Here is a 22,366-nt window from a genome sequence, read left to right on the forward strand (position 1 = left end):
TATAATTGGTATATCATTATATGTATTTTCCCCTCAAGAAGTCATGCTACCACCCAGCCGGCATGGCTCAGTGGTTGAGCATCTACCTATGAACCAGTAGGTTGTAGTTCGATTCCCCATCAGGGCATATACCCGGGTTGCGAGCTTGATCCCCAGTGTGGGGTGTGCAGAAAGCTGCCTATCGATGATTCTCTCTCATGATTTATGTTTCTGTCTCTCTCCCTCTCCCTTCCAATCTGAAATCAATAAAAAATATTTTTTAAAGAAATCATGTGCCCTAACTGGTTTGGCTCAGTGGATAGAGCATCGACCTGCAGACTCAAAGGTCCCAGGTTCAATTCCGGTCAAGGGCATGTACCTTGGTTGTGGGCACATTCCCAGTAGGGATTGATGTTTCTCTCCCATCGATGTTTCTAACTCTCTATCCCTCTCCCTTCCTCTCTATAAAAAATCAATAAAATATATTTTTTTTAAAAAAAGAACTCATGCTACCAAAGGCTAAAATGATTGATAACATTTTAGGGAAAACAAAACCTTACATCAGAAAAGAGTTTCTCTTAGTCTCTTCTATTTATACTTCCCAAGAAGATAAGAAATTGAAATTTTACTGCTGGGAGAAGCAATTTCTAGGGAGGCTGACTCAATTCATTTATACCGTATCTATAAAACTCCCTCTGAGGAACATATCAAGACTACAAAGATCAATGTCCTGCCAATGGAAAAAGAGTTATGATGGGAGAAAATGAGGGTGGCATCTAAATTACATACTTTCTGTTTTACAGTTTACAGCATAATTAGCTATTTTAAAGTAAGATAAGTGATTTGGCAAAAAGTCTTATTTAAACATTGAGTTATAATGCAAGGGAAATGTTTCCATTCACAACTGGTTAAAAATTATTTGATCATTACAATCCTGCAAATTGACATTATTATGTGCAAAATAAAGAGCTTAAAAAACCATTCTAATTATTACTAATCATGATAATGCTCAGATCTTTTCTAAGGAGAGAACTTGCTTTTACTGACCATAACACTGTACATAATATATGTAAATTTTCTCAGGACTAAATAGACACAATTGCTGAAAGCCTTTTGTAGAATTAAACAAAAAAATTTAAATATCAAATTTGTGACATTGTAGGGGCTTTTTGTGTGTTTATTGTATTATATTTTATAGCTTTCCCAATGTCTTTATATATTTTGTTTTCCAAATCATTGATTCAAAAGAACAACATATTCCCCATGTCCAAAAAGAAGAACAGCCATCAGCGATATGAAAGCCCAACAGAGCAGCTGGCAACTCTACTGTGAGCCAAATCAGAAAGGAGGGGTTGACTTCTGTTATATTCTAGTTGGAATAAAATTACGTTGTTGTTTTTTTTTTTTTTGAGGAGAAAACATAGTCAAGACAACTGGCAGGTGTTGTTTTCCTGGCCTTTGTACCTAATCGTGCTACACCCACTAAGGACTGGGGTCACACTGGTCTAGCACTAGTCCAGGTATGGTGCATAATGTTTGCCTAATGAATATTTAATTAACATGAACCAAGCTCTGCTATAGATACTGGGAATTCAGAGATAAGTTTCAAAGACTCTTCTTGAACTCTAGGAGTAAAGAACCATAGTGGGGTTGGTGATCACTGAACACTTGACCACACTGATGGTAGTAAGCAGTGACAGCAAGTGTTATGAGAGCACCTGTCCCACCTGGTTCTTTTCTGGTAGGATCCTCACCCCCACCACCATCTGCTGTGTGTGGTTAAAAACCCAGAAACAAAATTCCAAGCCAGGAAAGGGGGCTGGGGGATTAATTCCGCACTGATATCTTTGCTCACCCACCCTCAGCACTCCTCCTGGCACTCGAAGACCAAAATCCAAGGAAGATGCTCTGAGCACGTGCCCAGAGCTCTCCCCGTACACTCATTCCACACCTGCTCTTCGCTCTCTGCCCGAGGTTTCCTGGCTGCCCAGCCAGATTTTCTCCCACAAACATTATCTTTTTTAACTTTCAGACCCATAGGAAGGTTGCAATCGTGCTGGGGACTCTGGTGTTGGAGATAACCCAGCCTGGCTAGCGCAACCCTGGGAACCATCGCATCAGGAGGTCCAAGCTCTTGAGGGCCACCTGTCCTAATGCCCTGCCCTGTGGGAGAGGCAGTGCCCCTGAGGATTCCCTTTCAAGGGGACAGTGCCTACGGAGACCCTAATGTCTACATAACACTTGCAGGTGAGGTCAAGATCCATCTTGGAAACCTTGTCTGGCCTCATCAGCAAACTGACAGCAAAGAGCAGTAAGCAAAACTGCCCACTCAAATGAAGCACTGAGAGGCCAGACACTGCAGCGAAAAAGTGCCTCGAAGAGCAGAAAGCGGTGTCTCAGGCGGAGTGACCATGACATTGTGGAACAGAGCAGGCCCCACCACGAGAACAATTCTTCAGAGAGGCAGAGACCCAGCCTTGCGTACAGGCCTCAGATGCTCTTCAGAGACCGAATACCACCATTTGCAGCAGTGCCTTTGATGGGGGGGGGGGGGGTCTGTGCTGGGCACTGTGGGATGTTTAGCAGCATCCCTAGTTTCTAGCGACTAGATGTCAGAAACCAGGACCGGCTTCATGGGCATGCGCCTGGTGCAGTCATACGTAGCCCACATTCAGAAGGACCCTGTGCTTGGTTTTTGGTTTTTTAGATTTTAGGGAGTTTTTCTGTTTTGTTTGGTTTTGGTTTTGGTTTTTGCTCTGCTGTTGCCATCTTGAAATTCTTAATAAGTGTATCTTTCAACTTGAGTTTTGTAAGTGAAGTTCAATGGGACAATGGAACATACACTGAAGATGCGTGCAGCATGCCATTTCTTGCCGCCCCAAGTACAAGGAAACAAGGATGCTACCTGGCTGTTGTGCTTGCCCTTTGAAGTTAGATCAGTGGTTCTCAGCCCAAATGCACACATAACCACCTGGAGAGCTTTTAACAAACACTCATGCTTAGGGCACACCACTAGAGATTTTTATTTTACCAGCCTGGGTTGGACCCGGAACAATGATATATTTTAGAAGCTTCCCAGGTGATTTTAATATGTAGCCAGCACTGAGAACCCCTGAGCTATGACACAGATACAAATGGAGTGAGGGGAGAAAGGGATCAAGAAGTTAAAAAAAAAATCTATGATCACATCAAAATCTTGACCTTTTTAATTATTTTATGCTAATTTCTGTTGAGTTCTCCCTTAGTATTTAATAAATGTCCACCTTCCCTATACTTAGAGAAACAGGAAAAGACACATCTACCTATGCTCCAGGCAATTCCTTAAAGGGAGCACAGCATTCCCTGTCCTGTCCTGGTGGCGGCCATGGTCACTAAAGGGAAATAATCAAGCAGAAGATAAACTTCAGGGACCAGATTCAGGCCTACATCAAATACATCTGCTCCCCTTAGAGAGTCTCCTTTCAGGTCTTTAATATGGTTCTGAGGGCATTTTATTGTCATTTAAAGGTAGTAGAGATAATTTTTATTAAATTGATTGGGGTGACATTGGTTAATAAAATTATATAGGTTTCAAGTGTACAATTCTATAATTGTACAGGTACATCACCTGTACATTGCATTGTATGTTCATTATCCAAAGTCAGATCTCCTTCCATCACCATGTATTTGACCCCCTTTACCTTTTATTACTTCCCCCAATTCCCTGTCCCTCAGGTAATCACCATACCTCGCACGCAGTAGGTCTTCTACAAATGTAGCTCCTTTGCCTTTTCTTACATTTGTCTCCTCTGTCCAATAAATCTCTGTAACTGAGAACTACAATAATAAACATCTAGGATGCTGAGGATGACTAGAAAATGACTGAGAGAGAGGCACAGAAGCCAATTAACTAATTCAAAATCACACAGCAAGTGAGGAAAACTTTTGATGAAAAACTCAGCCCCTCTCCTAATCTCTAGTTAGTAACTATGTGGCTGTTTCTTTATCAAAAGAGAAAAGCTTTCTTCCTGAGAAGGTTCAAGTAGGACCAAAGATAATGTTCCAAGAATAGTATCTGAGGATGTGTGTGTGGCTATGACATAAGTCACAAAATTCGGGCTTTTGTCTCCAAGAAAAAATAAAAGGTATAGAGATTGTGAAACAATATCTCAAATCCCAAAATACAAATTTGCCTTAACTAAAAATTAAATATTAAAAACATAATGAATTATACCCTCACCAGAAAATCATTCAGCTTTCAAATTTAGACAAGATCAGAATTATTCAGATCAGCGAGATGCCCATCTGCTTTCAAGCATGCAGCTGCTAGCCTTTAAACAGCAACTTTCCATGATTCATAACTTATTCATTGCAGGATGGACTCAGACATCTGCTCTATCATAAATTCAGCTTGCCACAGCATTTTGCTTCAAAGTTTCCTAACCTCTACCTAGGTAACATACAAGGGTGGGCAAAAGTAGGTTTATAGTTGTGAGGTAGCAAAGCAGAGTTTATTCTTATATTATTATTTATTAATTTTTGTATTATTTTTCATATGAACAACTATAAACTTACTTTTGCCCACCCCTGGAGTGAACCAGTAAGTCAGTCTTCTTCCACAGAAAGAAGCAACTGTATAACTCCCAAAATGGATGGTCCAATCTTGAAATCATATATGCGCATATGTACATTAAAAACACATTATTCTGGGGGAATGTCAAGGGGGGGGAGGAGACATATGTAATACTCTTTGTAATACTTTAAGCATTAAAACAAAATAGAAAAAAAAACCACATTATTGGTTGTTCCCTTTTAAAATAGTAACATCGGTAATAGCTACCATTTAGCCTACTGTGGACCAGATACTTCATCTTTATCTTCGTTACCACTCTAGAAAATAGATATTATGACCTTCCTTTTTTACATGAGCAAATCAGCTAGACTAGATGATTACCCAACTCCAATAATTGTAGATACGGCAAAGGCGAGCAGTTTGATCCCAGACCTATCTGTCCCCAAACCCATGCTCCTACAGCAACCAAGTTTGCCTAATATTTGCATTGCTATGGAATAACTGAAATATTACTATCGGTTGTATAGAGGAGAGATTATACTTAGTCCAATGCCATTTATTCTCAACTCAAAAAATATCTTACATATGACACCTAGTTCATATAAATGCCTTAAGAATTATAAAGGACTGTGTAAATTTGTTGGTTCTTTTTATTCTCCTGATAAACTTTTGGCAATCCTAACTGTCCATTCTTTCCCTCTCCATTACTAAGAGCAACAGCCTGGAGAAGATGAAGGATCCAGAAACTGTGAAAGGACAGAGCCCATTTCTGTATGGTTGAAAGAACCCCTTATATAGTCTAACTTGGGAGAAGAGGTATTAATACACAGATTTCTTCCAAATGGGATAAATTTTATCTTTTCTTTGTCCATAATTCTAGTTTGCAAATTGTTTGATTCTTGCTTTTATTTAAAAACTATGTTGTGTGTAGAAAATAAGTGGATCTAATGTCAAATCTTGGTTATAAAATTGTCAGGCATTCTGAGCTTTACTTTTATCATCTATAAAAATGAAAATTCACATTTAACTTCCTGCAAACCTCTGGTCGCAACATTTTTGTCAACTGAAAAATACATAACCTTGTTTTTAACACTGGTCGGGGCTTGTGTAGAAGGCAACCAGTCAACATCAATGTTTCTCTCTGTCTTTCCCTCTATCTTCCACTCTCCCTAAAATTCAATGAAAAAATATCCTCAGGTGAGAATCAATAAGAAAATAAATAAATAAATAAATAAATAAATAAATAACCAAAAGGAAAATCTACAATTTTTGCCAGAGGCTTCAGTACCCAACTTTTAGCAATCAGTAGACCAAGGAGGCTGAATATGAGTTAGGATATAGAAGAAATGAACAACACTATCAGCCAACTGTATCAAAATGACATTTAAATAGCACCAACTTTTTTAAAAAAGAACAGAATACGTACTCTTTTTAGTGCACATGGAAGATTCACCAAGATAGACCATATTCTAAAAACAGTATTGAGGTTTCTCAAAAGATTAAAAATGGACCTGCCTTATGACCCAGCAATTCCACTTCTGGGATTTATCTGAAGGAACTCAAAACACCAATTCAAAAGATTATGTGTATCCCTATGTTTATTGCAGCATTATTTACAATAGCCAAAATATGGAAGCAACTAAGTGCTCATCAAAAGATGAGCAGATAAAAAAGACAAACCTATGGTACATATATATGTAATGGACTATTACTCAGCCATAAAAAAGAATGAAATCTTTCCATTTGCAACAGCATGGATGAACCTAGAGGGCATTATACTAAGTGAAATAAGTCAGACAGAGAAAGACAAATATCATATGGTCTCACTTATATGTGTAATCTAAAGAAGAAAATAAACAAAGCTAAAATAGACTCTTAGACACAGCCAGCAGACTCAGTGATTGCCAGAGGGGATTAAAGACTTACTAGTATAAATGTAAGTCATGAAGCCATAAAAATCCTAAAAGAAATTATAGGCAGTAAAATCTCAGACATTTCTTATAGCAATTTTTTTTCAGACATATCTCCTCAGGCAAGGGGAGAAAAACAAAAAATAAACAAATGGGACTACACCAAACTAAAAAGCTTTTTGCATAGCAAAGGAAATCATCAACAAAATGAAAAGACAACCCACTGAATGGAAGAAGATATTTTCCAATGATACATCTGATCAGGGGTCAATTTCCAAAATTTATAAAGAACTTACACAACTCAACACTAAATAAATAAATAAATAAGTAAATAAATAAATAAATCACAATTAAATAATGGCCAGAGGACCTGAATAGACACTTCTCTGAAGAGGACATACAGATGGCCAACAGTCATGTAAAAATATGAGCAGCATCACTAATCATCGGAGAAATGCAAATTAAAACCCCATGCCTGTCAGGATAACTATCATCCATAAATCAACAAACAAGTGTTGGGAGGATGTGGAGAAAAGGGACCCCTCCTGCACTGTTGGTAGGAATGCAGACTGGTGCAGCCATTATGGAAAACAGTATGGGGTTTCTTCAATTAATTTTTTATTTTTAATGGAACTGCCTTTTGACCCTGTGATCCCACTTCTAGGAATATATCAGAAGAAACCTGAAACACTAATTCTAAAGAATATATGCACCCCTATGTTCACTGTCGTGTTATTTACAATGGCAGGATTTGGAAGCAGCCCAAGTGCCCAGCAGTAGATGAGTAGCTAAAAAGGCTGTGATACATTTACACAGTGGAATACCACTCAGCTGTAAAAAAGAAGGAAATCTAATCTTTTGTAACAGCATGGATGGTCCTGGAAAGTATTTTGCTAAATGAAGTAAGTGTTCAGATAAAGACAAATATCATATGACTTCATTTATATGTGGAATCTAATTAACAAAATAAGTTAACAAACAAAATAGAAACAGACTCATAGATACATAGAACAGACTGACAGCTATCAGAGGGGAGAGAGGTTGGGGCACTGGGTGAAAAGATGAAGGGATTAAGACATAGGCAACAGTAAGGTGATTGCCAGAAGGAAAGGGGGTTGGAGGAGGCAGACAAGGGCAAAGGGAAAATAAATAGTGGTATCCATATGTTAAAATTCATAGAACTGTACACCAAAAGAGTCAACTTAACTGGATATAATTTTTAAATAATAAATTAATAAAAGTAAAAAATACCTTAGAGTTAAGACAATCTGCTATATAATTTACAGATTGATTTTTCAAGAATTGGTAAGGGCTTCGGGTTGGATTCTGGTCAAGGGCACATACCTCAGTTGGGTTGTAGGCTCCGCCCCGGCCCTGGCCCTTGTCAGGGCACATGCAGGAGGCAACCAATAGATATGTTTCTCTCACATTGATATTTCTCTCTGTCTTTCCCTCTCTCTTCCACTGTCTCTAAAAATCAATGCAAAAATATCCTCGGGTGAGGATGCAAAAATAAATAAATACTATAATTAACATAATAAATAAGATTTTCTTAAATATTTTGATAGCACTCTCTAGAACTATTGTTTTAATCTTAGAAGTCAAGATACTGGCTGTCTAATTCCTTACAATTACACCATTTTTATTCCCCATGAATTCCCTACAAAACCAATAGCACGGAATGAGAAGTCCAGACACTTCTTCCAGAACTTTTTGTTTCTCCCAAATGGGATTTTTTGTACAGCCACAGACTAACATGGGTCAATTTAGTGTTATGCACAGAGCTAAAATATTTTTCCATATTGGTTGTGTCATCTACTTCCTTTAGCTATGTTGGTATGTTTCTAAATCTTCTCAGATTGCTCTAGAAAGAAAGATTTCCCCTTCAGATTGGGGCTGAGGGAAGGAAGCAGGAATAGAAAAGAGACTTAGGAAAGGAAGTCGAAAGGAGACTTCGGACAAGGGGTCTTTCTGCCTCAGACATGTGCCCCGGCTTAGTTTATTTAATCAGTATTTAGGAATATATCATACTTATAGAGAAATTAATGTATTTATACTTTATTCCTCACTGAACTCTTATTAATTGTGTAAAATTCCTTTACAGGAAAGAAGAAATGAGTGAGAGGCTCCCAGTAACTGAATCCTTAAATGATTAGTCTTCATGACCCTTCACCATTAAGGTTTTTAAAAATTGGTGTGCACAAAATTGAAACCCTGTAAAATTACAAAGTCTATGAATGATGTAAGAAGGGGGGAAAGTGTAGAACTGAATTGTCTGCCCTGTGCAAACTTAGAAACCACCCAAAAACTGCCCAGCTTAAGCTCTGTAGTTTACAATGTGTAAACTAACCTAAACACGAGAATGTAAGAATATGTCATACCATATGATAAGAGTGAATTCTAGCTAGAGTTATATAAATTCCTCTTCCATTCCGTCCTCATTCCATTGTGCTTCTGGACTGAAACTTGCTCCATGAATCTCTGTACTTTTTATTTTTGCTTTAATGTAAGCAAAAAGGCAGCAGAACCATTCAAAGGATGAACAATCAGTGAGGCAAGACCAGAACCAGACCTCAAGGTTCTTATTCCCCTTTGCTAAAATTCATAAAGCTACACTGGGTTTTGAAGTGCACAGTATCCATTGACTCAATTTTATAAACAGTTCATTGTTAATTTATCGTTTTATTCAGCTTGGATTATCAAACACATTTTATGACTTTTGGAATGATCACTACATATTCCCTTCCTGGGCATTAGGCTGGCTTGGACAAAGAGGTGGGGGTATTTCCCTTGTCTAGTACAAAACAACTGGATCCCCAGATATAGAGGTTGTAATGCTGAAAAGCTGGCAGAGTTCAAACACAATTCATTGTTCTGATTTTCTCTCAGAACAATATCACTAAATGAGTTAGAAGACATATGATCAGTAGATGAGAAAATAAGTTGACATTTATATCACCCCTTTCCTATTGCCCCCAAATGCTTGTGATTTTTCAAGAGAAACTCAATAATGAAGTAATTACTCAAAAAAGTGTTTCACATATCTTATCCAGGTCAATTTATGCCATCTCTGACAGTTATGAATAACTTATACTTTCTCCATAGGGGGGAAAAAAAAACTAATACAAAACTTAGAAGAAAAATGGAAAAGTAAAGCCCAATCCAAATAGTGGGCTACTTTTAAGCCAAATCAATCAACTCCAGAAATTTCCCACTGCTCATTACACAATCCTTCACCCACAATGCTTTTAGAAAATGCCAAGTTAGCATCATCCAATAACCCTAACTCTGGACACCAGCCCATCCCCCACCTTGGAAATGGAAGCATACTTACCCTTGGCTACATCTGACCTTGAACCAAAAAGCAGCTATCCCTGGGTCTGGTGAGACTTTTTTTTCAGGAAGATAGGCTTTGAGGTATAGGAATCTGAGGTCAGTAAACGCCAGCTGAGGCTGGCAAAACTATCTGGAATCAGCCTCCCTGAGGGTAGTAAAATAGGGGTGATATTGTTTACTCCAGAGGGTAATATAAAGATCAAATGAGTTAAGGGCATGAAAGTGCTTTATGAAGTGCTAAGTAATTTACATATGTATCAAAGAGCTGTTGTTTTCCAGCTTCACAGAACCTGGGTTGATTGAATGTCCTTCACTAAGCAGAACACTTTCTTCCCTTTATTTATTTTTTTTTGGGGGGGGAGGGGGCGGGGGGCAGGGCGGAGAGATGCTCATGGGCTTTTCTCTACGTCATTTGTTCTTCTGAGTCACAGATGTGGTGAGTATCAAAACTGACAGAAACTCATCCCTGCCTTCCCAGCTAACATCCTAATTTGTGGGGGAGGGATTGCAACTTCCTCTGCTCAGTTTTCCTAAGGAATTTTTTGAAGCCCAGACTCAATTCTTCCCTTTTAAAAATACCTTCCCTCCCCAGATCTCTGAGGTCCATGGCCACAGCAAATGCAAACCAACCTTTCAGATTAAACTATGACACAGTTAAAGAGTTCCAGGCCCCTCTAATCTTTCCCCTACTCCCCCTTTTCCCCCAGCAATCTTTAATGTAGTGGAGGCTGGAATTTAAGAAGGGGGGGCGGGGGAGACTTTGTATCTACCCCTAGAGAGGGCTTCGTATGTTAACAAGGGCCAAGCTTTCCCTAACTCCTCCTGACCTCATCTGAAACACACATCCACGACTTCATACACACACGCACATGCTGGTAAACCAGCCCAACGCAGACAAATCTGACTTCCCCAACTTGTAGCCACAAATAGCAGCAAAGAGACCAAAGTCTTTCACCGCCAGCTTCCAAAAGACACTGCAACGGCCCGCGACGCCGCAATAGCAGCCTCTGTGCTGCAGCCTTCCGCTGGCCAGAGTTTCAGGGCTAATTCCTTACGGAGCATCGCTCTTCTGCCCTGCGCCCCACTCCCCTGCGCTTCACCCACTTCTCTCCTCGGGAGGTCAGGAGGAACCGGGTCACTTTGCACTTCTATGGAGAGGCAAGTTCAGTGAAGAAGATTCCCACCGAAGTAGCCCGAAGCCCGCTACTCTTTGCCCCCGGTCTCCACCCTCCTGCCCACGCAGGCGCCTGTGCGGCGAACGAAGGTGCCAGTTCTCAAGGTGCCTGAGCTCGCATGGGATGTGCAGAAGCTAAGCAGGAAGAACAGCGACGGGACGATGGCTGGAGATAGTTAGAGGATAAATGGGGCAGGACTGGGGAGAGGGACGAAGACTCCGCACAGGGGCACTCTCTCGCCCCGCTCTCACAGACTGTAACTCCGAAACGCGCAGATGGGCATGAAGGTAAAGGCCTTCCCTCCCTACTCTCTCCCTTCGCTTCCCCACTCCCAGCCTGGACGCCTAGTGGAAAAGCAAGGTGCGGGTGTACCTGGAGCGAACACCATGATTTCCTCCAGCCGTTACGCCCCTAGGTAAAGAGAGAGAGACGAAGGCCAGGACTTGGAGGGGTCCGGTGCAGGTGCGCGTGCAGGGCGCGGACCGGCTGCGGGCCGGGGCGATCAGCACCTCGGACAGCTCCCCGCCGCGCGATCCCGGGCTGCAGGTCCAGCCGCTGCGGCGCGCTCAGCCTCCACAATGCACTGCTCCGCCAGCGGCCACAGCCGCGGCGGGAGGAGGAGACGGGATCCCTGCTCAGTTCATCCCTCATTCCTGTGCCAGCTCAGCATACGTAGCAGTTTAGAGAGCAAAGCACTCCTACAGCTTCTACGGGAGAAGGACCGAAGAGGAAGAGAGAAAAAGGTAATTGCCGGCGTCCCGGCAGGGGGACAACTAATTGCTTCTAATTACCTGCTGTCACTAGTCCCGGTGGATATAGGACTGACATTTAGAATTGGTTTGTCCTTTCTTTTTCTTTTTTTTCTTTTTTAACGCAAAAGCTTTACTGACTAAGTTCTTCGAGTTGGGCTGGCTCTGAACAGAGGGGTGGGACCGCCAAGTTAATCAGTCTTGGGCCCACTATAAAAAGACAGCAGGAGGGAAGGACAGGGTGACCATGAAGGCATGAGAAGGGCGTCGCTATCAGGCCCTGCTCCCAGGCAGCCGATCTGGCTCTAAAAGCTCCTAGGCTTGGAGACCCTCAAGGTCATCACTTTAGAGAAAGCAGGGCCCCACAAGGAATTGGAAAGAGACCTCGAAAGGCTGGTCTCCTCCATGGACAAACTCACACATCCTAGGAAAGGATGAGTCAAGAGTCCCTTTCAAGTGTGAAAACAGCCCTGAAACCCATCAAGAAGCATTACTGCTTCCCCTGCCTTTACCCAACTGAAAACTATGCCCCCCATGTATACACCCAGTTCTACTCTAAGATACTGGGACATAACGCCGCACTCCATGCTTCTAATCCTTGCTCATTTTAAAGCACTATCCAGTTCCCCCAAGAAATGCTTGTAACATCGGCCAAACTACATGTTACCCAGCTTGAAACAAGTCCATCTGGGTTATAACCTCAGTGCTAAAAGTGATACAGGATCCTCCAGCCTCAAAGCAGATGTCAGTTGCTTTGGGTTTAATCCTCTATCTTCGAAGGTGAATGGAGTTTTACAAGAACAAAGGGTGATCAGAGTCATCTCCAGTGTTTTATAGGTTTTCTTCACTTGTACTTCTCACTGGAAAATAGAGCTATTCTGAAAATACAGTATTTCTTAATTTGATTGGTGGCCATCAGCTCAACACTCTTTTGGAAAATATAAAGCATTCAAATAGCCTTATTGGGACTGGTTTTGTTCCAAGCCATCTGATAGATTGAAATGGCAAATAGTTTTACAGCTCTTGAACCACAGTTTGCCTGGAGGCATATGAACAGCCTCAACATAACATAATCAGTACTGCTCTTAGCACCTGGCTCAACACAGGCTTGAACAGATGGGACCTGCCTCAGCAGTAACAAGATGCAAGTCAATTGATGGACAGATGAAGTGTGGGCATAACAAGATTCAGTCTGCTCATTTTCCCAAGTTATACCAAAAGCCAGGGACAAATGATGCTTATCACCATAAGTGTGAAACACTATTTGAAATAATCTTTGAATGAATGAAAGATCTCCTTCTTTTAACACACTCAATAGGGCTCTCCTCTACAATGTATTTTGTAATGAGCTTTATTTTCCTAATGTATAAACAATCACTCATGATTAAGCTCAAGAAAAAAGCAACAGAGTGTAGGGAAAGAAAAAATACATGGAAACCAGTCACTCAGGTATAACTTCTTCACCATGTACTAGTTGTATGTTCTTAGATAAATTACTTCCCTGTCTCACCTGCAATATAAGGATGAATGTATCTCCAAGGTTTGTTGTTGGGATTAAATGTAATAATAGATTAAGTAAGAGATAGCACAACCTCAATTAAACTCATTCCAGGAAATTACTGAAACTCTGGGAATAGATGACACCCTATAAGAATATGGTAGAGCAATACTTCTCAAACATTAATGTGCATGTGACTCCCACTGAAGATCTTGTTAAAATGCAGATTATGGTTCAGTAGAGCAGGGTGGGGCCTGAGATTCTGCATTTCTAACCAGTTCCCAGGTGATGTCCATGCTGCAGCTTCTGCTTGTTCACAGACTATATTTTGAGGAGCAAGGTATTAGATGTATCAGCATTTAAAAAGAAATAAATTACTTACATCTCCTTCAACCTCAGAGTGCATCTTTCTGTGATGTAAGAAAAGAATCCAGATGGATTCCCATAGAATTCCAAGCTAGACAGAGGCCTAGATAATAGTAGAAGGGAGGAAAAAAATGCCTAAAAATGGTCTCAGAGCTCCTTTGATTAGTCTACTATGGCAACAGGAGGTAATATGAACTAGTAAAACCAGTTCAACAGGTCAAGGACAGAAGAGAAAACTGCCTGTAAGGCCCATCCTCACTTCTTCTCTGACCTTCCATCATCACTTCCTCCCATCATCTCTTCATTTGCTCTACCCAACACACCGCTGCTACTCAGCCAAAGGACAGTATCCTCTTAACTCAGCTTTTGCTTATTTATATTTTAGTAAGAACAATTAATTTTACTCCCAATAAAATCAAGGCACATTAATGATTTTTTAATTTACAGATATTATATCAGTAAATATTATATTCAACAATATTATATCTTAAGTTTTACTACTACTGGAGTCATTATTCTGTTGGTCTAGTAATGCTATTAAATTGTTATATCTTAATGTAAATGATCAATTTAGTAATAGAATGCTTCATAGGAAAATAAAAATTCCCTTTTATTCTACCATATAATCCAGATTCTTTGATATATCATTTATTCAGTCTTAGCCCACAATGGAGGCTTAAGTTCCCAATGTAGACTCACTGTCTCTGTTTAAACACCTTCACTCAAGGCAACTCACTCTCTACTCAAGCCATTGCATTTTGAGATAGCCATCTATCAGAGAGGCAGCCACGGTCACTGCTGCTGCCGCCGCCACCACCACCAATACCACCACCACCACCACCACCAACCTCATTCTAGCACCATCATTCCCAGGCAATGATGGAAATAGTGATAGAAAGCAAGATGGTAAACAAGTTGAACTAGGTGCCCCAACCTTCCTACTCTTGTGCTGAACTTATCAAACTAGGCATTCCTATCCCTACTGCCACTTAAACAAGATGAAACTGGAAAACACCGAGGGGGAGGGGGAGCGGGGGGGGGGGTGAGTCACCTAATAGGCCCAGCTATTTTACTTGGAGACCTAGGAGAATACCCCAGATACCTGCTTTCAGCCGGCCATGGCCACAGAGCTGGAGCGAGCAGGAGGCTTCCCTCCCGCCCGCCCTGGCCGGCTCTGAGCTCCTCTCAAGGCTACAAAGTTTCAATTATAGAAGGTAAATAAATCCCAGAATAAAAAGAAAAAGAAAAAAAGGAGAGGCTGGGAGCTTCTGTCGCCAGGAGGGGGGGGGGGTGCTTGGCCAGCCTGAAAACAGCCCTCAGCCCCTAACCCAGGCTGGCCAAACCTCCATGGGGTGAGGGTCCCCACTGGGAGGGGCTTGACCAGCCTGCAAACAGCCATCAGCCCCTCACCCAGGCTGGCCAGGCACCCCAGCGGGACCCCCACCCTGATCCGGGACACCCTTCAGGGCAAACCAGCTGGCCCCCACCCATGCACCAGGCCTCTATCCTATATAATAAAAAGGGTAATATGCAAACTGACCCTAACAGCAGAAAGACTGGGAATGACTAGTCACTATGACACACACTGACCACCAGGGGGCGGATGCTCAATGCAGAAGCTGCTCCCTGGTGGTCAGTGCACTCCCACAGGGGGAGCTCTGCTCAGCCACAAGCCAGGCTGATGGCTGCCAGTACAGCGGTGGTGGTGGGAGCCTCTCCCACCTCCTCAGCAGCACTAAGGATGTCCGACTGCAGCTTAATATTAATTTCAGGTGTACAACATAGAGATTAGACATTTATATACCTTATAAAGTGACCATCCCAATAAGTCTTATGCTTATCTGACACCACACATACTTATTACAATACTAGAGACCCGGTGCATGAATTTGTGCACATTGAAAGGAAATTAATTAGAAGAAATATTTTAGAGGCCAGGTAGGGACTGCAGGAGGGCTCCAGGGCGTGTCCGGCCCATCTTGTCCAGTCCTGATCAGTGAGACCCCAGCAGCAACCTAACCTACCAGTTGGAGCATCTGCACCCTGGTGATCAGTGCGCATCACAGCGACTGGTTGAGCAGTCGACTAAACAGGTGACCGATCAGTAGGACACTTAGCATATTAGGCTTTTATATATATAGATTACTGACTATATTCCCTATGCTGTACTTTACATCCCTATGACTATTCTTATAACTGACAATTTGTACTTTCACCTTTTCAGCCATCTCCCCAAACTCCTACTCTCTAGTGACCATCAGTTTGTTCTCTGTATCTATGAGTTTGTTTCTGTTTTGTTTGTTCACTTATTTTGCTTTCATATTCCATATATAAATGAAATCATATGGTTTTTATCTATTCTGTCTAATGTATTTTTCTAGGTCAATCCACATTGTAATAATTGGCAACATTTCATTCCTTTTTATAGCTGAGTAATAATCCATTACATATATTTACCACTTCTTTTTTTTAAGTGTTTTTTAAAATATATTTTTATTGATTTCAGCGAGGAAGGGAGAGAGAGAAAAAGAGAGATAGAAACATCAAAGATGAGAGAGAATAATTGATCAGCTGCCTCTTGCACACCCACACTGGGTATTGAGCCATTTAGTATGGGTTCCATGTCAAAATAAAGCCCATTCTAGGAGGCAAGAGAACGGTCTCCCAAGGACATCTGCAAGAAAAATACACCCATTTTAAAGTGCTATTTCAACCCCACAGATTATATGTTCATCGAGCCTCTGTAGCTTATGCGTCTCACAAGTCTTTTTAGTGTGACACCAGGGAGACTCTTACTTCCTGACTCACAGTTTGAGTCACTGTAAATGATCCCCCAATGAGAGCCAGCAAGTGATAAAGGGTAGATCCTGGACAACAAAAACAACCATTTACTTGAGAGGCACACTGTCCTTTGTCATAATTGCATTTAGCAATTGCAAATATATTCTGACTAACTCCTCACTGATAGAGGCATGGTTATTCATTTGCTTGCCTAAAGAAGTAGCTGTCTTGAAATATTCCTGATTTAATTTGTTTTCTAAAAGAATTTTAAGTCAAATAAAAAATAACATTCAATGAGTTCTCATAAATGCCAGCTTCTGTTTAGACCATCTCTGTTAATATCTTCAACTACTATTCTAAAATTATCAAATGTCTGATGAGAATGGAAAAGGTGGTGTTTTAGAAGGTGTGTTGGAAAGGCAAACCTACTTCTGCCTTCCAATTTCTGCATGTCTATTCACTCATTCAAGAGAAATTACAATGTGAAAAAAAGGAATAGCCTTAATTTTGAAAGATTAGAAGCTCAATTTAAGGCATGCCACTGCAGGATCATATTTTTTTTTAATCTAAGCCTTCTCTGTTGGCATTGTCTATCACTGCATTGGTGATCCAAGCTCAGAGGTGTGTAGAGTTAACAGAAGGTGTGGAATGTCCTCAGAAACATTCCAAGATAAGTGGTAGATGTTTGACCTGGCAAGAGCTCATACCCAAGTGTTTAACTGAATATTCATCCAACAAGTGTTCTAAACCAACTGTTCAGACGTTGAAATGGATTGTTTCTGGGCTAACTGCATGGCAATTGAAACGTGGTTACTACAAAATAACCCACCTTCCAACAATTTCTGAAACTGTTCCTTAATTGAATTATTACAGGAACAAAAACGCTTCTCTGAAGCTATTCTCCACAATCCTGAAGTATGTATTGCATCACAACTAGATTAGCATTGATGTTCTCAAATTTGGGAAAACTGCCTAATTAACATTATGCTGCAGTGGAATTATGTTTAAATTTGAATTCATCTGAGGCATACAAACAAAACCAAAACCATAATGTGAAATGTTAATGACAAGTCTGAGGAGATAAACTGTGAATCTTTATTTCTAGCATTGATCCAACTTTTTATATTGGGTCACCATATTTAGTTGGTATTAAAAATGATAACCTACTTTATTTAAATTTTATGGGACAGGAACTGGTTGTAGGGGGTCCAGGCAGTGGAAATGGAGGACATCTATAATACTCTCAACAGTAAAAATAAATTTTTAAAAATTTAAATTTTAAATTATGAGGTTTGTATCAAAGCCAACATTTCACAAATGCATGGGTTTTTTGTTTTTTTTATCTTCACCTGAGGATATGTTTTTATTGATGTTAGAGAGAAAGAAAGAAAGAGAGAAAGAAACCTCAATGGGAGAGAGCAACATCAATCAGTTGTCTCCTGTACGTGCCCTGACCCCGCCCTGACTGGGATCAAAGCTGCAACCTAGGCGTGTGCCCTGACTGGGAATCTAACTTGAAACCTTTTGTTGCACAGGGGAACACTCCAAATACCTGAGCCAACCAGCCAGGGCCACATATGCACTTTTAAGACATAATATGGCTCACTATTTTAAGCAGTGAAAATGGCTTCTTGGCACTCATAATACAAGTAGTAGATTATCCAAAGATGTGGACTTTATTGCTACATGGGAATTACATTTAAATTTTATATAAAGCAAAAGAACACCTGTTGTTTGTTGATTCTGGGAGGTGTGTGATGATATTTCATTGTGGTTTTAATTTGCATCTCTCTAATGATTAGTGCCATTGAGCATTTTTTTTTTCCATGTATACTGGCCATCAATATGTCCTCTTTGGAGAAGTGTTTATTCAGGTCCTTTGCCCATTTTTTAATTTGATTATTTGGTGTGGGGGGGTTTTTGGTGTTGACTTTAATAAATCCTTTAAAATTTCTGAATATTAACCCCTTATCAGATATATCATTGATGAATATGTTCTCCCATACAGTGGGTTCTCTTTTCATTTTGTTGATGGTTTATTTTGTTTGTTTGTTTGTTTGTTTTGCTGTGCAGAAGCTTTTTAGTTTGATGTAGTCCCATTTGTTTATTTTTCCTTTGTTTTCCTTGCCCTATGAAATATACCAGCAAAAATATTACAATAGATGTCTGAGATTTTACTGCCTGTTTTCTTCTAGGGTTTTTATGGTTTCACAACTTAAATTTAAGTCCTTTATCCATTTTGAGTGTATTCTTGTGTATGGTGCAATTGGTGGTCTAGTTTCATTTTTTTGCATGGACCTGTCCAATTTTCCCACCATTTACTAGACGGTCTTTATTCCATTCTATGCTCTTGCCTCCTTTGTCAAATATTAACCCTAAAGATGTGGTTTGGTATTATGATTTCCTCCAACTTTGTTCTTCTTTCTCAAGATCGCTGAGGCTATTCAGGGTCTTTGGGGGTTTTATATAAATTTTTGGAATACTTGTTCCAGATCTGTGAAATAAGCCATTGATATTTTAATAAGAATTGTTTCGAATCTATAGATTGCTTTGGGTAGTATGGTCATTTTAATTATGTTAATTCTTCCAATCCATGAACACAGTATATGCTTCCACTTATTTGTATCTTACTCAGTTTCTTTCTTCAATGTCCTATAGTTTTTCAAGTACAGGTCTTTTACCTCTTTGGTTAAATTTATTCCAAGGTACCTTACTTTTTTGTTATTATTGCAATAGTAAATGGGATTGTTTCATTAGTTACCTTTTCTGATCATTATTGGTGTATAAAAATGCTACAGTTTTTGGATATTGATTGTGTATCTGCTATTTTGCAGAATTCATTAGATCCAGTAGTTCCTTAGTGGAAGTCTTTAGGGTTTTCTATGGACAATATCATGTCATCTGCAAATAATGAGTTTTACTTCCTCCTTTCCAATTAGCTTGCCTTTTATTTCTTCTTATTGTCTGATCACTATGGCTAGAACTTCCAGTACTATGTTGAATAAGAGTGGTGAAGGAGGACATCCCTGTCACATTCCTGATCTTAAGGGAAACACTTTTAGTTTTTGCTCATTGACTCTGATGTTGGCGTAGGTTTTTCATATACAGCCTTTTTTTATGTTGAGGTATGATCCCTCTATTCCCACTTTGCTAAGAGTTTTTATCATAAATGGGGGTGCTGGCTTTTTATCGAGTGCTTTTTCTGCATCTATTGATATATCGTGTGATTTTTTTCATTGATTTTGTCTATGTGATATATCACATTTACTGATTTGCAAATATTGTACCAACTTTGCAACCCAGAATAAATCCCACTTGATCATGGTATATGCTCTTTTAAATGTTTTGCTGGACTGATTTTGCTAATATTTTGTTGAGGGTTTTAGCATCTATGTACATTAGGGATATTGACTTGTAATATTCCTTCTTTGTAGTGTCTTTACCTGGTTTTAGAAATAGGAAAATGTTGACCTCATAAAAAGAGCTTGAAGTCTTCCCTCGTCTTGAATTTTTTGGAATAGGTGTTAGTTCTTCTTTGAATGTTTCATTAAACTCACCTGTGAAGATATCCAATCCAGGACTAATAAAAGAGAAACATGGTAATTGGCATACGACCGCTACCCTTCCCATTGGCTAATCCCCCTGTCACTCACAGAGTAGGGCCGAGATATGCAAATTAACTGGCAGCCAAGATGGCGGCCGGCAGCCAGGTAGCTGATGGGACCAGGGAGGCTTGCTTGCTTGCTTCAGTGACGGAGAACTCCAACGTTCCCCGCCTGACTTGCCGGCCTCTCAGCTGTAACTCTAAGCAACTATGTTGCAAATATAGAAGCTAAAAAAAACCCAGAAACCTGCTTTACTCAGCCGGGCTTCAGCCAGCCGGACCGCAACATTGTATCAAATACAGACGGTAAACAAAGGCCAGAAACCTGTTTTCAGCAGCCGAGGCCTCAGAGCTAAAGCTGGCCCAGAATAAAAAAGAAAAAAAAAGAAAAAAAGGAGCGGTTGGGAGCTTCAGTCCCAGCCTGAAAACAGCCCTCAGCCCCTCAGACAGACTGGCCAGGCACCCCAGTGGGGACCCCCACCCTGAAGGGTGTGTGACGAGCTGCAAACAGCCATCATCCCCTCATCCAGGCTGGCCAGGCACCCCAGTGGGGACCCCCACCCTGATCCAGGACACCCTTCAGGGCAAACCAGCCATCCCCCACCTGTGCACCAGGCCTCTATTCTATATAGTAAAAGGGTAATATGCCTCCCGGCACCGGGATCAGCATGACAGGGGGCAGCGCCCAAACCCCCTGATCGCCCTGCAGCTCTGTGTGTGATAGGGGGCAGGGCCCCAACCTCCCCGCCCCCGACGGGCCCTGCTCTGTGTGTGATGGGGTACAGTCATAACCTCCCCATTGGCCCTGCCCTGAGTGTGACAGTGGTGGCGCCCCAACCCCCTGATCGGCCCTGCTCTGTGGGTGATAGAGGGCGGCGCCCCAACTCCCTGATCCGCCCTGCCCTGAGTGTGACAGGGAGGAGCTCCTCAACCCCCTGATCGGCCCTGCTCTGTGCATGACAGGGGGGAGCTCCCCAACCCCCTGATTGACCCTGCTCTGTGCATGACAAGATATGGAGCCCCAACCCCCCTGATGGGCCCTGCTCTGTGCGTGACAGGGGGTGGCGCTGCAACCTCCCCATCGACCCTGCCTTGAGTGTGACAGGGGACAGTGCCCCAACCCCCCAATCGGCCCTACCCTGAGCGTGACTGAGGGTGGCATCCCAACCTCCCAATCTGCCCTGCTCTGTGCATGACAGGGGGCGGCGCCCCAACTCCCCAGTTGGCCCTGCTCTGAGCCCGACCAGGGGCTGCACCTAGGGATTGGGCCTGCCCTCTGCCACCCGGGAGCAGGCCTAAGCCAGCAGGTCATTATCTCCCGAGGGGTCCCAGACTGCAAGAGGGCACAGGCCGGTCTGAGGGACCCCCCCTCCCCCCGAGTGCACAAATTTTTGTGCACCGGGCCTCTAGTATATATATATTAGCTAATCAATTTAGCAAAGTTAGAGGATACAGCAATCAATTGTATTTCTATATACCAGAAATCAACAAGCCAAAAAAAAAAATTAAAAGAAAATGCATTCTAAACCACAAAATACTTAGGAATAAGTTTAAGCAAGCACACAGCACACTGAAAACTACAAAACATTGCTGAAAGACATTAAAGACCCACACGAATGGAATGCTGCTCCTGGTTCTGGATCTGAAGACATACTGTTGTTAAGGTGACTAGCCAAAGTGATCTACAGACTCGATGCCATCTCTGTAAACGGTGCTGAACTGAACCAGATGTTATCTGTTCCCTTCATCCGTACAAACATCAGTGGCATTAATGTAGACCTGGCCCTCTCCTATCTACAAACTGCCCCCCACCTGAAATGTTAAGTTCCTCTTCAAAGACCTGGCACTCAAGGAGCATTCTCCCACTGTCCCACCCACTTTGTAGCCCCCGTAAGTGTATGTACTGTCTGAGCTGACTTGTGTCGTCAGGAAAAAAACACACAGGGGCTTTGGAGGAGGGCGGGGTGGGGGGCGCGGAGAGGAGGCCTCGCTAAGATTCTATACCAGTGGTTCTCAACCTTCTGGCCCTTTAAATACAGTTCCTCATGTTGTGACCCAACCATAAAATTATTTTCGTTGCTACTTCATAACTGTAATGTTGCTACTGTTATGAATCATAATGTAAATATCTGATATGCAGGATGGTCTTAGGCGACCCCTGTGAAAGGGTCATTCCACCGCCAAAGGGGTCGCGACCCACAGGTTGAGAACCCCTGTTCTATTCGGCACCAGCGTGCTGTCAGGCGGGAAGCCCACGGGATAGTCAACTTTGGAGGCGCCGAGCACTTCATTAGAACTGCCCCCTCGCAGCCGTGAGGACCTGGGCATAATGTGTGAAGGGTCAGAATATGGAACACAAACAGTTGGCCTACCCGGACCTCGGAGGGGAGCGGAGGGAAGCGCAGCGTTCACTTTA

General features: G+C 41.6%; 1 protein-coding gene and 1 pseudogene across 2 annotated transcripts in view; one reads left to right on the forward strand and one right to left on the reverse strand.

Annotated features, from left to right (window-relative positions):
• The window catches only part of AKAIN1 (A-kinase anchor inhibitor 1), a 29,743-nt gene extending 18,276 nt beyond the window's left edge, over positions 1–11,467 (reverse strand). The window contains exon 1 of the mRNA XM_081097421.1: positions 11,325–11,467. Within this exon, the coding sequence (XP_080953547.1) occupies positions 11,325–11,340 (16 nt within the window). The 5' untranslated portion in view covers positions 11,341–11,467. The remainder of the gene's footprint in view (positions 1–11,324) is intronic.
• A 5,255-nt stretch (positions 11,468–16,722) lies between these two features.
• LOC308522847 (cyclin-G1-like) lies at positions 16,723–17,205 on the forward strand (annotated as a pseudogene). The gene has a single exon. The product of its transcript is annotated as a cyclin-G1-like (transcript).
• Positions 17,206–22,366: the final 5,161 nt, after the last annotated feature.

The sequence above is a fragment of the Myotis nattereri genome, assembly GCF_964212035.1.
Source record: "Myotis nattereri genome assembly, chromosome: 8".
Taxonomy (NCBI): domain Eukaryota; kingdom Metazoa; phylum Chordata; class Mammalia; order Chiroptera; family Vespertilionidae; genus Myotis; species Myotis nattereri.